This window comes from Emydura macquarii, unplaced genomic scaffold, assembly GCF_026122565.2.
Source record: "Emydura macquarii macquarii isolate MOO-44397 ecotype Brisbane River unplaced genomic scaffold, CSIRO-AGI_Emac_v2 contig_587, whole genome shotgun sequence".
Classification (NCBI taxonomy): domain Eukaryota; kingdom Metazoa; phylum Chordata; order Testudines; family Chelidae; genus Emydura; species Emydura macquarii.
This window is the reverse complement of record NW_027130724.1, coordinates 3,239,688-3,257,393: the sequence shown is the minus strand read 5'-3', so window position 1 is coordinate 3,257,393 and position 17,706 is coordinate 3,239,688. Positions and strand designations below refer to the sequence as shown.

General features: G+C 41.5%; 2 protein-coding genes across 3 annotated transcripts in view; both read right to left on the bottom strand.

Annotated features, from left to right (window-relative positions):
* Positions 1–462: 462 nt before the first annotated feature.
* TALDO1 (transaldolase 1) lies at positions 463–11,665 on the bottom strand. The gene is made up of 8 exons (XM_067540531.1): positions 11,471–11,665; positions 5,678–5,801; positions 4,726–4,833; positions 3,751–3,882; positions 3,243–3,418; positions 2,880–3,077; positions 1,538–1,683; positions 463–696 (listed from the first exon to the last, which is right to left on the bottom strand). The coding sequence occupies exons 1-8, from the start codon at positions 11,565–11,567 to the stop codon at positions 664–666; spliced, it is 1,014 nt and encodes a 337-aa protein (XP_067396632.1). The 5' UTR covers positions 11,568–11,665; the 3' UTR covers positions 463–663.
* Positions 11,666–15,072: 3,407 nt separating this feature from the next.
* Positions 15,073–17,706, bottom strand: part of EPS8L2 (EPS8 signaling adaptor L2) — a 102,577-nt gene continuing 99,943 nt past the window's right edge. For both annotated transcript variants that reach the window (XM_067540529.1, XM_067540530.1), the window contains exon 21: positions 15,073–17,494. In XM_067540529.1, coding sequence (XP_067396630.1) covers positions 17,423–17,494 — 72 coding nt within the window. In that variant the 3' untranslated portion in view covers positions 15,073–17,422. The remainder of the gene's footprint in view (positions 17,495–17,706) is intronic.

The window sequence follows — 17,706 nt, the reverse complement described above, 5'->3', positions numbered from 1 at the left end:
CATCTCATGGTTTTTCTTTAAGTCTACTTACAATAAATGAGGTGATTGGATAGGTTGCTGGACTTGGATTCAGGAAGCCCAGCTATAAGTGATTCAACTTCCTGCAATTTCTAGAACCATACAAAATTTCTTTAGCTCTCCTTCAGAAAGATCCCATACAGACTCAATAGATAAAAACCTGATCATTAAGTTACTACTCCAGGCTAGGAAGAAAGACTTGTTTTACTTGAAAGGCAGTCACATAGGTACCATGGTTTTGGAGGTTGTGTAAATACCCCAACAGCAAGATACTTTGTTTCCCTAATCTCATCTGGAGGTACACTTAAGGGTTTAAGAACATTAGTTACTTGCGATAAGCCAGTCTCTTTCACTACAATTAAATTGATCCTCACTTAAATAGGTAGCAAGGAGTATAGCAAGGTGTAAATATTGATCTAAACAAAAGCATGATACTGAAACGCCTTATACAGATACTATCATTTTTAATGCATTGACAAAAATCCTACACAAATTGAAACTATTGTCCCTTTGCAAATTGATAAAAAAGCATGGAATACAGAAAACTATCCATACATAGCATAAGACTTTACATGGAGATATTTGTACATCAGTTTTTTTAATAATCCACTCAGTCTCCACACTTCAGCAGGAACTTTGGTTTGTCTACTTTCCATTTTTAGTACTGAACATTCGTTCCTAGGAAAAAGAATAATTGCAGTTAGCATTTCCAAGAGGTGTCCTAAGTAAGTCTGGAAACTGCAGTGCTTTGACACCAGGCTAAGCCAGTCCAATAGTAATTATGCAGTCATCATGAGCACTGTCTACAGCAGATATATTAATTAAAATACACATGCAGATTTAGTAGTCACAATGCTATTAATTCACCTAATTATTTCAATTGGCATTTAAAGGTAGTTTTCAGACTATATAAAAAAGTGGCAACTTATTCAACATTTGTTCTCGGTGTAGCCTGTAAAGAATAAGCCTGCTTTATTGCCTGTCAAACTTACAGCTAAACACCATGGAAGTGCTGAGTTTTACTGTTCTTCAGACAGATACTGACGAGCAAGTTAAAACCAGATATAGAATAGTAATGATTTGAGAGGTGGAAACTTAATTTTCAGATTCTATGTCAGGAATTTGACAGCCATCCAAACTCCTCATAATGCCACCTGCTGACCCACAGCTTACAATAGTGCAGTCTTGATTAACTAGCAGTGTAAATACTGCTTCACACTTGGACAACATTCATGTTTGTTTACATCTTGCATTAGTCAGTTCTCACCTGAGGTATAAAGACAGTTACATATACTTGGTGTCTTCATTCCAATGTGTGTGTTCATATGCTAAGAGCATAACCATCTTTCCACATAGGAATGTGGACCTAATGCAAATTAAAACCAGTATAGTTTGTATACAAGTCTAGCTACCAGAATAAAACACTACTTTAAATCAAGACAGTACCACACCTCACTTGTGGGTCAGCTGAGGTCATTGAAGGGTCTGGAAAATAGGCACATACAAGTTCAGTAATTACCTTTAACATTCTCTCCAATTTAACTGCATCAGCAGCAAATTTCCTGATCCCATCTGATAATTTCTCCACAGCCATTTGGTCTTCATTATGTTGCCAGCGGAATGTCTTCTCATCTATGTGGATCTTCTCAAGGTTACATGCCTGAGCTACACAAAGGGAGTTGTAACAGATAGAACATCTTATAGATTGTCTCAAAAGGCAAAAATCCTTCAATTCAAATACAAGACTGCCATGCAAAAACGAAAAAGTTCCTTAACACCCTGATGTAGTCCTCCCCATTAGCAGAAGTTTAAAGTGTTTTTCCAGATACTGCTGAGAACAACGTGGTCAGACTTATTGTGTGACCACATTTTGGTGAGTAAATGAAAGTATTGCTGATTCTAAACTTCTACCTTAGGGAAAGTAAGCCAGCTAGTCTAAATGTTAAGCTAGGACATTCATGTTTATCATTTTTGCATCTGGTTCCTAATGGCATTAAGCTTTCAGCCCACAGTACAAAACATTCTGTAGCAGTAAGCAGGAACTCAAGTAAATACATTAAACTAAACAATTGATTCTGATTATTCAGCAGATGCCTAACAAAAGCTCAACTGATAAGCCTGCCAGATCCTTTTAAGTAGCATCCAGCGACAATCATGAGCTACAATTCCCAGTCTTCTGAATTTTATATTTTAAGATTTGTTTATAAAGCTGAGAAAGGAAAACAAAAGCGGTACAGCTACCAGGAACACACACATGCAAGAACCACTACAGCAAAACATTGCTAAACCAAGTAAGTTGCAACACTTTAGTACCATTTCAAGTGACCAGTTTTTAAAAACTTGTTTCAAACATTCACTGTTGTATAGGTGCATGATCTTTTAGCCTCATTTGAAATCCTTCAGATGACTATTAACATTAGTTTTGAAAGAATGGAAGTTTCTTGATCTCTGCTAAGACATTTTACAGAAGCATCAGTCTATTTAAACAGAATCTGTCTTCTTGACTTTAATCTGGATTACTTACTGGCTAATGCACTCAAAAGAACCTAAAATCTTAATATAAATTGTTGTATACTAATCAGTTTGGAGAAAACTGGATTCCCTCAACAGCAGTGCCACAAGAACAGCTGATGGCCAATATGGGCATGAAGAGAGTTCAGGGCAATTATTGTTTTTTTTGTAGATCAGCCAAGTCTTTAACAAAAAAAGTATGGAGGTAAGAAGCACTAAATTTAAGCAGAAGCTATATACTACCACTTACCAAAGCTGGCTTCTTCCATATATCAGCTATGTTCACTAGGTAAGAGGAGTCTCAGGATTATGGAGCAAGTCTATTATACAAAGGAAGAAAGCTGACTTACCATCTTTAGCACTGAGTGTGGGAGTTAGCTTGGTGTTCTCTTTACTGAGCTCTCCCAGAAGCTTAGGTGAAATGGTAAGATAGTCACAGCCTGTCAGTGCTTTAATCTCCCCAATGTTTCGGAATGAAGCACCCATCACAATAGTTTTGTAGCCAAACTTTTTGTAGTAATTATAGATTTTAGTGACACTCTTCACCCCTATGAAGAAAAACACTAGTGATTTTCAAGATGAGTTTTAAAATGCAAAGATTAAGAATGGAGAAATTTCTTAAGACCCAATACTGTATTTTATAGAGTCTTGTTCATAACAAAATAACTTTGTTTGTAGTAATCTTTTTCAATTACACTGAGAGGCAAGCTTACCTGGGTCCTCTGAGGGCTCATAAGTCTTCTTGTCTGTGTTTGCAACATGCCAATCCAGGATACGTCCTACAAATGGGGAAATTAGGGTGACCCCAGCTTCAGCACAAGCCACTGCCTGAGCAAAGGAGAAGAGTAGGGTCATGTTGCAATGAATCCCATACTCCTCTTCTAGAACCCTGCCAAAAAAAAAATAAAAAAATCTTAAAATGGCACCTGTCCTCACCCTCTCTATCCCATCTACAATCAAATAATTAAATAACTTTAGTAATTAAGTAGTGACAGATTTAACTTTATAAATTACAGCACATTACTGAGCTCTAAAGCAATGATCTAGCACTAGTATGAGTACATTTGTCCCACAACTTTAGAATAAAAGACTTGCTCATTTTAGATTTAACCCCCCCAACTGAATTTACTGGTGCCAACACAGATAGGATTTTTAAAACTGTATATGACCAGCCATAGAAACATTCCAATTAACATAAATATACCAGCTACAGTAACTTACTTGCCTGCCTGGATCCCCTCCCATGTTGATGAAAGTTTTATGAGGATGCGATCTTTAGCAATTCCTGCTTCCTTATAAAGGTCAATGAGGCGCTTAGCTCGCTTAATCATTCCTTCCTTATCGAAGGACAATCTTTGAAACAAGAAAGGCATTGATTCAGGTTACAAACATTTGGTGTCTTGCATCTATAGCCCAGATCCGTCTCTACCATTATCAGTCTGTGGAAGCTGGAGACAGTGATTCATGCTTTCACAGAGTAATAAGGGCTATCAGAATGTCTCTCCAATTTATCCATAATAACCCAGAACTATCCCCCCAGTATTAAAATGTAACTCCCAATAATAGCTTTTCTACTTGGGGCTGTAGTTAGAAAGCTACTCAAAGCATTAAACAGTTATAAAACAGCATTCTTTACGGTTAAGTGGCCCCAGAGTTCAAGAAACCCAAGTATATTTCTCAGGGAAAGTTAAAGGATTAAAAATTATTGCTTTAATTTTTATAAAGAATTTAGATGCTGAAAAAGTAGAAAACAATCAAGGAAGTTAACAGGCCTTACCCTATGCACATGTTAACCACCACCAAAATGTACCATTTCATAAGTTGATAGGAGAAAGGCAAAAAGGCCAACTAAACTCTTAAATTTAAATCAAGTAAATTGGAAGCTTGAGTTTCTCATTTGGGAAAGACCAGTGGGACAGATTGCAAATGTGGTCTGTGCCTCAACTATGCTGAAGGTGAACCCCCCCCCCCCCATTTACTATTGCTTTCAAAATTAACCTTATTTCACACTTAGTTTTGTCTAGCATGCAGAAAATATCTAAAGAGGCAAACTGAGACTTTTCAGTTCCATTAAACAGAAAAGGTAGTAATTTAAGATCTGAACATTTCACTGTTATAAGATCAGCAAGTTAGGAACATCTTGGTTACAAACTGCACACAAGATACAAATCTTATTCTGCTTCAGAAAAGACGAACCTTGCATCTACTTCTGTGGACACACGACCTGGTATCCTCTTCAGTATTTCTGCTCCAAACAACACAAAAAGTTTATCGCTAGCATTTTGGACCTGTTCATCTTCTGACCTGAAATCATGAAAATGTAATTAGTGAAATTTGTGAAAGACTAGCTAGTACCTTGAAGCTCTCCTCTCACCTCCTCCCCCCTTCAAGTCTTTAAATCATTAAGTAATTCTCCTATTCCCTATTTATCCACTTTGGTCTTTTGTCCCATCTATGTTTCACCAGTACTATGCCTCTCCTCCTCATTTGTTTATCCCATAAACACCTGTGCTTTCTTCCATGCTGCTGCCTATTCATGGAATGCTTTCCTTGTGCAAGCCTACAAAGCCACTTCAAAAGGGATCTGAATAAGAAAGATGACCCACTTTCTTTCATAGGCTATGTCTATGCAGCAACAAGACACCCACAGCTGACCTGTGCTCACACTATGGGGCTGTTTAATTGCTATGTAGACTTCTGGGATCAGGCTGAAGTCCCAGCTCCAGGACACTGTGGGTCCCTCCTATCACACAGGCTCCTGGAGACCCAGGCTCCAGACCAAGTCTACACAGCAATGAAACAGCCCCATGAGCCCAAGTCACTTGGCACAGGCCAGCCATGTATTTTTCTTTGTTGTGTATACATACCCATAATGATTACCAGAAACCAGTCATTGGGGATAGTCTTTATAGTGCTGAGGACAAAACCCACACTTATCACATGTGACCTGTCACCATCTTTGGTGATTTGTTGATTTCATCCCTTCACCCACAAATTGTTAGCTTGTCTTCTAGACCAAGTTCAGAAGCAAAACTCATGCATTTGCTTGTTACAAAAAACCCCTAGAACACCATGGACAATACTGCAAATTACATAAGGCATCAGCTGTCATAACTGTAAGACTAATTAAATTAGTGGTCTTACTTACCCACCAAGTTTTTTTCCATACTCAATAGCATCCTCCACTAATTCCTGGTAGGCTGGCATTTGAGCAGCAGCTAGTATCAAGGATGGGTTTGTAGTGGCATCCAGGGGCTTGTACTGCTCAATTGCTATAAAAATAAAGATTCCTAGTTTAAAATAGGTTACCCAGCCTGACTAATCAAGTATTTTGCTCAGGGATGTACAGTAGCAGGACCAATCAGTTAACATAACTCAATTCTGATATAGATTTTACTGCTTAATTATGTTTTCTTGAGTCAGGAATGGTACCAAAAAGGTTTCTACCAGGGATGGCTGAACCACGGCTTTTACAGTTAAATTGCAGCTTGCAGAGCCCCCTACACACTTCTCTGCCCAATGGTGGGGCTAGAGGCTTATGCCCTGTGGGGAGTCAGGTCTTGGGCTTCTGCCCCCGCTCCCCCATGGCACCTGCCAGAGCTCAAGGCTTCTGCCCAATGGGGCATGTCTGCCAGGGCTCGGGGCTTCAGCAGGAGCAGGGCAGATGTCCCAGCAGGCATGCCCCATGGGGCAGAAGCCCCAAGGCCCAGCAGGCACACCCTGGCTCTCAAACTTCTGAAGATTGTTGTATGCAGCTCAGGGTCAGCAAATTTAGCCACCCACTCTATACAAAGATGACAAAGCTATAGTGACAAGATCAAGCAAGGTTTATCCAGTACTTAAGCGCAACCATTGCCAAAGAGGAAAAAACCATTGGTGAAGACACTGTAGAAGCTACACTGATCTGTCCTATCTAGGTCCTTGCTGTGTCTATCACTGTGGTATCAGTTTCTCACAAAAGAATTAGAAGTGATAATCCCTTTCTTCCATCACAGCAGATCGAGACAAGTTACTTGTTTAGATTGAGTTTTTGTTTGTGGATATATACATGTGAGAAAGGAACTTACTGAATGAAAGCCATGTCAAATAGATGAATTTTGCATTGTGTTCTGAAAGCAATAAGGCTAATAATTACTTCTGCTAGGTAAGTTCAATAATTAGGTTCTGTGCCTTTAGTTTCTCTGTGCTAATTAGGTCATCTTACAGAAGGCATTCTAACTTATTTTAAGCTTTTAATACTGCATGCTATAGTTACTATATTTCAGATGACACTTGATGTTTACCACAAAGTGGTTGTTACTGTACATTTTCTGGTTCTAACACATGCCTGAGAAGGCGAGCAGTCTGGCATGCAATGTTTGACTCAAACAGCTTTGTAAACAAACAAACATATCTAAACTGTTTGTAAAGGATGCAAGGTATCCTGAAAGAGCTAAATGTCAGAATTATGAACAGTTTATTACCAATTCATTTTTCTGAACACTTTGCACTCCAGAAGGGGAAATTTCATTTTAGAAAATTCTACTTAATGTTTACAGATATGTTTGGAAACATTGTACAGAAAGATACTTTCCTAGCAGCTTCCTTTAAGTAAAGATCCTGGTTCTCTGGACATGTTCACCTTACACAAACAGAGGTCCTTCCAATAACTTATTCTTTCTGGTTTTTCATTCGTCTATGTATCACAATGCAACTCCAAGATGGGCAAGTGGTTTAAAAGCTCATTTATCCTCTTCAGCATACTATGTATTTGCAATATACATCTGGGATAAAATATCTTACAGGACTCTCTCACTCACACTCACACACCATGTTCTGTTATTGAAGTTCGCTACACCCAGTTATCCTAAAGATAAAAAGCAAACATCTGACACTTGATATGTCACCCAGGTATATGTGAAGGACTGACTTTTACAGTGTCCTCTCCCTGTAGAAGCAGAGTGTCATTCAGCACTTTCCAGTCAATTATGTCAACGCAGTTGAAGGTAGAGTTCAAAAGTTAGCTCCATATAGTAAGGGGCTACATTTCAGCCTTCCAGAACAAGTTTTCAGCAAAGGTTTATATAGGGATTTGTGAAGCCTGCTCACTCCTACAGCACTTGTTTAATGTTGACTGACTGGAGAATTATGCAGAAAAGAACACTGATCTATACTGTTGCACAAACAAGAGCAGCGGACAGTTTCATTTTTCAGGTGTGCTTCACTTTTGCTGGGAACACAACATTTCTATAGAGGGAGAAAAGGGAGGTAGTGGGCTTAATGTTTCAGTGGAAGCACACTGCTGGTCAGGACTAGACTGGTCTTATGCTCCTCAGACCAGCAGTTTTCCCCCCACTATATAGTGCAATAAGATTTGTCTGCTCTTGGGGAAAAAAATACTGGTGCCAGCAATAGCTACACCAGTGCCAAGCACTGCAAAAGCCAAGCACCTGCAAACGTAGCCAAGTACAAACTATGTTCAGAACTGATTCAAAGTGTACCTAGACAGTGCTCAGCGTCAACAGGTATTTCCTACTGTAGACATGGCTATAATAAGTGTTTTGGATTCCCATGCCCTCACACATTAGTTCCTAGAATTTCTGTTAAGGTCATCACTAGCCATACTTGATAGTGCTGAAGATTAAAAAAATCTGGAGATATAATGCATGTTACTTAAAACATGCATTCATATAAATAATGTAAAATAAAGGGTCATACACCAGGGCTCATGACACAGCTCAGTTCTTCTAGATATGTAGAGACAATTGATTTTTCTTTGTACGAAGATTAAGACTGACTTGAAAGCCCCAAGGAGGTAGCCAGTGCCTAGGAGAGAGTTAAGCCCTTTGTCCCCATTGCACCTGGACATCTTCCGTGAGGTCTGCGGCTTGTGCAAGACACAATTAAGTCAGTTCAGAATTTTACATGCATTCAAGTTTGTTGTACAATTAGACATAACCAAGATATTGTGGCATGTCCATGGTGGGAGTTAAAGCTCTCATGTGGCTCCTGATGATCACCTCTGTCCAAGGATCCGGGTGTGGACTTGTCCTGGCCAAATCATAACCCAAGGAATTTTCCTTTAAAATCCCTGTGATTTCCACAGTAGTTGCTTTCCCCCCAAAATTCTTATGATCCTGTTCCACATTTTCTGTTCAGGGATGAAGTTAGTCAATGCTCACTCAAACTTCTACTGTATCTTGCTGGCATTTGTATCCATTGTTCACTGCTTGTATTTACTTACCCTTAGTAACTCATTCCCATCAGCAGCATCTGCTCCCCCAGCTATCTTCAGCACTTCTGAGTTCATGCTGGAGGAACCTTGCTGTGGTTGCTCTTTCTACACTCTTTTGCCCTACGGTTCTCTCTACTGTATGAGCCCTACTCTTGGGGTCAATTAAGATGCTTAGAAGCTATCAGTCCAAATCAGGACTTAAAAGGTACATCTTAAATATTAATTTAAAGTGTATTTACTTGGATGTCTTTTCGACTTCGGGACACAGATACTAAACTCCAGCAATTACTTGTTTCTCACCTTTTTCTGGATCTTAGATGAAACCCAAATACCAAAACTACTATACTCTTGGTCTTAACAGAAGTTAAGTATGAGATTCCCATACCTAAAGGCCTTTGGACACAACTAAAACATGATTCAAGACCATTATTAACGGACAGCCTGCATCTAGTTCACTGAAGTTGGGGAAGCAAATCCTCAATTTTAAATGTACTGTGTATACTGTATGTTGCTACAGGATTTAGCATATAACCATTTGTGTTTAAGATCTCTAGTCTACAGAAAAATGTAGCCCCACCCTTTTTATATTGAGGAACAAAAGTGCTTACTCATTTTCATGCCAAAGTAAACAAAATTCCTTTTATATTAAGTCCTCTCTGCTTCTCAACTGTTTTGCTTCATGATGGGAACAACTATACAAGAAGCCACTCAGAAGGTTGTTAAATTGTACTCAGCTGTTTATTTTTGAAGAGAAATGAAGACAATCAGTCATGTAAAAATAAGTCAGGTTTATAAACTTATATCCAGTTTGCCAAAAGCAAATTTGATCAGGATGAAACATGAATCAGAATTAGGATGTTAAAGTACCAAGAGCCATTAGTTTCCCCAATGGATCATTTAAACAAGAGTACATTTAATTTAAACAAGAATAAAAATTTTCTGGTTGATGGAAACAAGTGAAGGGTTCTGAGCTAGCATTTATTACATCATCGATTTAAAGATAACTAAGCAGCTAGGCAAAGAAAATAGCTCCACTCAGGAGTTCTGGTGATAACAATAACTAGAAGAGTAGAGCTACAATCTTGAGACAACCACCCATTTTAATAATACAAACAACTTTTCAGATCCCAGTTCAAAAGTCACTGCATGGTCTGTCATACCTATAACATACTTTTTTAATAGTCACGTTACACGTTACTGCTGTGAGGCCATATATTTCCAGTAATATACTTGTACCCACAAGTGCCATGCTCAGTTTCATATGATTACTTTGGATTTCTACAGCCCCTTCCACCCAGAAAGCTGGAATTATTTTACAAAACTAATTAGCAGCATAAGACAGCCTCATTTTATAGGTGAAGTAACTGAATCATAAGAAGGCTGACTTCCCCAAGTGAGTCACAAAGGAAGTGTGTAGAAAAGTTAGTATTAATGAATGTCTGATTCCTGCTACTGGGCCTTCACCACACTACCATCCCTCCTTCATGGACGTTCAGTTCCTGATGCCTTTATATAACTTTGTTCAGTGTTCTTGTGTGTGGAGTCCAACTCTTCTCTACATTAGCAAATTGAACTGCAGTATAACCATAAGATCCCACTATATCCTGCAAGACTGACTACACTGCAGCATACTCTTATCCTCTCTTCATCTGCAAACTCACCACCCATCTACTGGTGCTGCCCCATATTAAGCAACTGGGACATTTCAATCTTTCATAAGAGCCCACAAGTTACAAAACAGCTTTAGGCAAGGAACTGCTAGCAAAGTTTAACAAAGGCGTTTCTTTTTATCACAAGGTTGGGTTCAAGCAGATTACAATTTAGACCAAAACAAAGTCTTCCCTTCCCTCTGGGACCAGATGATTCCCACTCAATACTTCGCTCTCACTATACTCTGGGTCACGGTGTTGCATTTCTATTTTGCTCATTTAACCCGAAGGAGAATGTTAATGAATGTGAGCCACACTGATCCCACCCGCTAGGATCCCGCAGGTCAAGGGCTGCTCATGCTGCACCACACAGGGAGGCGAGGCGAGGCAGGGGCTAGCACTAGTCAGTGGCCAGAGCTTGCTTCCCCTTGCAAACAGGCCCTTGAAAACAAAACAGGCCTCCGCCTGCCAGGCCTCCCCCCCCCCGTGCCCCATGCCCTGCTGTGGCGCCCCAGACCCGGCCCCCCCCTTCCTCGCCGTTTCATGCGGAGACCCCCCCCCCCCGCAAGCGGAGTACATCAGGTTAGTTTACTGCGGGAGGGGGATGGAGGCGCTGAGGCAGCCCCGCCCCCCCCTTCCCTGGACAAAGGGCGAAGGAAGGACCCGCAGGGCGCGGCCGCGGAGGAAGGAGCGGGTCCCCGACCGCCTGCCTGCGGGGTGAGGGGGCGTGGCCCCAGCAGAGGGGGGCGCTCGCAGCGAGGCCGGAGAACCCACGCGCCCGCTCCGCCCCTCCCCCGCGCTCAGACCCCCCCCCCCCCCCGGAGCAGCCTTCCCGCCAGACCGCACCACCAAAGACAGCCGGGGTCAACACTACGAACTCCCCCCCTCCCCAATGGTTCCCTCCCCATCGCCCAGCGCGTGAGGCGGGGGGGAAGGACTCGCCCACTGTCCCTGAAAGGGGGGGGGAGCAGCCACGTGAGTGGGACAAGGCCCAGGCTCACTCGCTGCCCTACTGGGGGTTACGGTAACGGGCCGCCCCTCCCCCCCCATGCCTCGCGAGGGCGGGGTGTGGTCTCACCGTGGAAGTCGCCGGTGTCGGCCACCACCGTGGTGTGCTGCTTGAGCTGCTCCAGCGCCGACTCCATCTTCGGCCGCTTGACGGGGGACACTGACATAATCCGTTAGGGGCGCGCTAGCCCGGAGACCCTTTATATACGCGCCAAGCAACAGGCACCCAGCTCGCGCGCTCACCGCAACCGACGTACAGCAGCGCCGGCCGGAGGGGGGAGGGGAATGGAGGGGCGGGGCAGGGGTTCCGCCCTGCCCCCATCGGCGGAGGGCAGAAGAAGCGACGCCAAGTTCCTGTGTCGCCTCCTCCGTGACAGCCAATCACGGCCGTGGGGGGGGGAGGAGGAGGTGGTGGCAGCGGCGACGACGACTGTCCATCAACAGCCAGACGAGATCGAGGTAGCCAATCAGGAGGACGGGGAAGGGAAGACGGAGTCTGATTGGGTGGGTAGGTGCGGTGGCGTGTGCTCACTGCTTCCGGAGCGTTCCAGTCGTGGGTGCAGTCTGTGGGCATCAGGTGTTAGGCAGGGTTTAGGGAGTCTCGGAGGGGGGGGGGGGTTGTGACCTCTCAGGGTCGGGGGGACCGCAGCCCCCGTCCATGCTGGTAAGGGTGGCTTGGTGTGGCCGGGGGCATCACTTGTGGCCGGGGGGGTCATCATAGTTTGAAATATTTTTAAAGGGGGTCCCAGCAAAAGTTTTTTGAGAACCTCTGGCATGAGGGCCCTGACTGATCACCTGTCACCGAGGAGGGGACTCTGCCTCTGCAGGAGGGTAGCTTCTCTCTTGTTGGGGAGGCAGGGCAAGCAGCAAGACCTCAGGGGAGGATGAAGCAGATCTCACCTTCATGAGGGGAAAGAGCCCCACCCATGTGTGCCAGGGTGACTGGGCACCACCTAGAAAGCACTGGCTGGTTGGCGTGCCCATGGCTTCCAGGGCTGTCCTGAGTCGGGGCTGTATGTTCTGCTTTTCTAGGGAGTGCCATGTGAGGCCTCAATAAATGGCAGGGGTGACTAGCTTAAAAGCACTTTCTGCAGATGGTGTGAGAGCAGTGATGTATCTACCCTGGAAATTATGTTAAGGGCGGGGCTGTGGCTAGAGCCAAGTCACCAGAAACAGTGACAATCAGGTTTTCTGTCAGACAAGGAAGGTCCAGCTCACACTGAATGTTGTTGATGTGGAAATTCAGAATTATATGTTTCACAGTGAGGCTCCTGGCACCAGTCTGAACTGAATGCTAATGAAGGCTTGGGGACACTTCAAAGAGGAATCAGTAAGAGGAGGAACTAACTAGTAGGGTGGGGGAGATAACCCTATCTTGAGGTGCACATCAAAGGTTTCATGTACTGGGGGACAAAGAAGATATCCCTGTCATCCTTCACGGAGGAATTAAAAAGTCTGTAAATTTACTTCATGGTGGAGGGGATCTCAGCCAGTTTTGGTTGAAAATGCCGGAAAGAAGTTTGGGTAAGATCAGTATCTTAAGACAGGAGGGTAGCTTGTTAGTCAAGTTGTGTCTCTAGGAAGCGTGTTATGATTTTGTTTTATAGGTAACCATTTGTTTCCAATATTCTGACAATCACTTGAATCTCTGTTTGTCAATAATCTTAATATCTGGCCATCACCTACAGCCCACAACTAAAATCTCTCCAACACATCATTAATGATCTACAACCTATCCTAGCAGATGATCCCTCACTCGCTTAAGCTGTGGGAGGCAGATCTATCTTTGCTTACAGACAGCCTCCCAACCTGAAAAAAATACTCACCAGCAACCGTACACCATACAAGAATACCAAACCAGGTACATATCCCTGCAACAAACCCCCTTGCCAGCTCTGCCCACACATCGACTCTAGTGACACCATCACAGGTCCTAACCATCTCAGCCACACCATGAGCTCATTCACCTGCATGTCTACTAATGTAATATATGCCATCATGTGCCAGCAATGCCCCTCTGCCATGTACATTGGCCAAACCGGACTGTCACTGTGCAAAAGAATGAATGGACACAAATCAGACAAAAAATGGTAACATCCATAAACCAGTCGGAGAACACTTCAATCTCCCAGCACACTCTGTAACTGACTTGAAAGTTGCTATACTTCTTCAAAAAAACTTCAAAAACAGACTTCAAAGAGAGACTGTAGAATTGGAACTCATTTGCAAACTTGACACAATCAAACTGGGTATAAATAGGGACTTGGAATGGTTATCTCATTACAAGAAGTAATTGTCACTGCTCACACATTCTCATCTCCTAATCAATGATTGTGATTAGGCCTCAACTACTCTACCTGAATGGACTTCGCTTCCCCATTGTTGTTCCTTTATCCTTAGATGTATATATATATACCCCCCTACTTGATTTCTATTCCTTACATCTGACGAAGTGGGTTACAGCCCACGAAAGCTTATGTCTGCAGAAATTAAATGTGTTAGTCTTTAAAGTGCTACAGGACTCGTTGTTTTTGTATATACAGACTAACACGGCTACCCCTCTAAATCTTAATATTGTTTTCATTATAAATATATCCCTGTGATGGGGAGTTAAGCAAAGTGGTGATCCTGCGTAGAATCTTACAAACGGGATGTATTTGCCCTGCTCATGGATTCCTCGGCACCATGCACTGAACCATTCTGGGGGCATTGCACCCCTCCAAAAAAAGTGGCAGCTATAGTCAATGTGCCCATTAATTTTAACAAAACTCGCCCATTTTTAGATATGTTGCTACTCTCTGTTAGATGCTAAAGGACCTGTTCACAGTGTTGTGCTCCTTGAATAGTTTAATAGAAAAATGTGCTGGGAATGTTCCACAGCCTGTTGACAAAAACAAATAGACACCAAAACAGATAGACACCATAGCCAATCTTAGATATTTTGATCATAACTGTCCCCTGATTTGTCTTGTAATGCCTCATCTGGGAGAGCTGTGGCAGTGATTTCCCATAATCTGCCTGATGTGTCAGAGTATTCCACTGCATAAAACTCCCACTCCTTGTCCAAGACACACACAAGATATTGGTGAAAGAAGCATTAGTTTTAGTGTTTTGGGATTCTCATATTTCATGATTATTGGTAGGAAAATATATTCCTTATTGACCACATCCTCCTTGTCATTTCTTAAGATCTGTGGGCTCGGTACAGGGATACCTCCATTGGCTGCTGTGCACCTCTCGGTTTGGGTATATTTAGGGTCAGCCTGCTTGTATGAAATGCAGTATAGGAGAGCCATGCACTTGCAAATACAGATATACTCTCCAAATTGCCTCTCCCAGAGGTGAGAGAGGTTCCTTCCTCAAAGTATCAAAGAATATGAAGTTTGGATCCAGATCCTAATTTTCCCAATGTTTGGGCTCTTTCAAAACTAGTTTTGAATGATCGTTATGCTGTAGTGGTCTCTCTTTTGGACATTACTTGCTGACAAACAAGAAGAAACAGGCTACTGCAGCTCTACTGTTTCTGTACATTGACAGGCTGTCTGCAACAAAACATTTGAAAAATCAGCCACTGTTATCTGCTACCAAATTCTCTTGTTTTAACTCATATCCAATTAAAAAAGAGAAGGAGTTATAAGTATAACTAAACTATTTTAATAAATCTTAAACAGCACATGGTTATATCATTTTATCCTTAGATAGCTCAGTTACATTCATGTACATTATAGTTTTATTTGCAGACGATACAAATATATCTGATGCATAGGTCATTTATATGGAAACTAAATCTATGATGAGGTTTACTAACGCGCATATTTTAATAGATGCTCTCTTGGCTCCCAGCTTTGGCAACAATTCTTTACAGAACTGTTGAATGGATTGCTAATGTAAATCCAAATGCCAAATCGTGGGCAATTTTGTTTCCTTTATACATAAAGACAAAAATGGTGTGTTATTGCTTAACTCGCCTTTTGGTTTTTTTAAAATTAATTTAGCCTGACATTCTTATGCCACCATTATTATTTTCCAGTATTAATGCTTGCTTTCCCTCTACCCCAGTGAAAAGCTCCAGAAGGATGATCTCCTTCATTCCTCCCTGAGCCAAACTAGTGCCCTTTTCAAGTTCTAGCTACCTTGGCAAGTAAGTGCTGATGTGAAAAGAACATTATCCTCATGATCTAGTGCCTTGTGTGCACTGATGATTTTCCCTAACTGTTGCTGTGTCATCATTTTAGCTCCACTGGTGCTAATGATGGCTTTGTCTAAGGCTTTATTTAAAAAAAAAATCATTAGAAACATTTTAGAAAAAAACAAATAATGCATTGGTGTTCTTTAATGTAGAAACCAACTCCCCCACCTACTTCTCCATTTACAGATGCATACAGTTCTGTATGATGAATCATGCTTTATTTGATTAAATATACATGCATGGGCTCCATTTCTACAAAGGCTTATGTGTGTGCTTATCTTAATGCACTGAGAGTACTCCACTGAATTAATGTGTGTAAAGTAAACACAAGTGTAAGTCTTTGCACGATCAGGGCCACAATTTCCATTAACATTAATCAAAGTTAACATGGATAAAGGAGAGAACAGATTAAAGTTACTCCAATCTTATTACTACCATCTCAGACAATGAGTAGTACCTGTACATTTATTTGCCCTTCCCACTCTATCAGGTTTGTGAAAAATTCAAGAAAAGATGTACATATATCCTGTCGACTCGAAATGTGCCAATTTCACTGTGCATGCTAAAACCCAGGAAATATATTTTATACTTGGTCTAATTTTTAAAATGTGAATAAATTATCACTGCACAATTACTTGATTATATGTTACTTTGGGCAGGGACCTTGTCTTCATAGTTATATATAAATCATCAGTGCTATCTAGATATTTAACAGCATTAGGAAAAACAGGAAGTAAAGAACTAACAAACTTACATTTAACTTCCTAGATGTTTATTACTTGTGTCAGATTGCTAATTGCAACTCTGTTATATATATTATTTAAGCAGGGCATAGTGCTGCATGCATTAGGAATGGTTGTGTGTGTTTCAGGTTGGGAGTAAGTTTTATGGGTTTATCTTCTGATTGTTGAAGTTTTGGGTTTGACAACACTGTGGTTTGCCAGTCAGGGATCAAAACCAAATCAAACTGCTGCGTAGTCGCACTGGGTCCTATCCACTGATAGCTATTGTGTGGGTGAATGTAGTTGGACATTGCTTCCCAATTAGCAAATTCAAATAATTTCAGGTTATTACTCACTTCTCTTTAGAGTTTAATTAAAACATCCCCTACCCCTGGAAGAAAGCAGTAGCATTGTATGTATATTTAAACAAGGTGACCCAACCCTGAAATCTGTTACACACTATTATAATTTCATCTTCAGGTACTGACAGGCCCAGCCCTTGTTTAAAATATTTAAGGTTTGAGAGGGGTACGGAGGTAGAAAAGAGGGAGGAAACTTTGCTGCTGCTGGGCCTTCATGAACAGGGAAACACAAGATACTTTTGCTTAGCGTGTCTGCCACAGACAAGAAAAAAACAAGGAAAAAAAGTTCTAGTTTTTATGGTGCAGAAACTAAGCATTCAAGCAGTCCTTTGTTTGAGCATTATTTCTAGCTTTTTTTTAGAGCTTTATCAGATCAATGTAGGGCCATATAGCAGTATATTATGGGGTTCTGGGTATTTTTTAAAAACTTGAATCCAGCCTTTCTTCGTACATTTAGAATCCCATGAATTCAGATCCTGCTCTGGACTGCATGCACATAACATTTCTGTATAAAATATATAGATATAAAAATAATATTTCATGCAATACTAAAACTTCTCTCCCAACATGATAGCATCTTTGTGAATGAGAATCCTCCTTATCAACAGTGTTCAAGACATTGTCAGTTTGATGGCAATTACACTGCTAGGTGATGGTCTCTGTAGTCTTTCCTCTTGATTGGGGATCATAACTGTTATTCCCTTTTTCTGCACTACTATGACTAATAGTTGAAAAAAGCAGATAGAACTTTAAATAGCAGAATCACTCTTCTCATGGCGACGTTTCATAATTCCTTGAAGCTCTGACTCCCCTCCACTTTTCTGAAATGGAGACAAAACATAAAGAGTTTGAACCTCAAAAAATGGCTTACAGTTTAAGCTAAATAAGTGATACAGAATGTTTTTAAAGTAGTACTGCTTTCAAAGAGATAGGGTGTAAGTTAATAGGCCAGTGTCTTCCACTGAACTAGGTTGCTTTGCACCAGTTGAGGATCTGGCCCAATGTTTCTTGTAGTTTTCACAAGATTTGTATT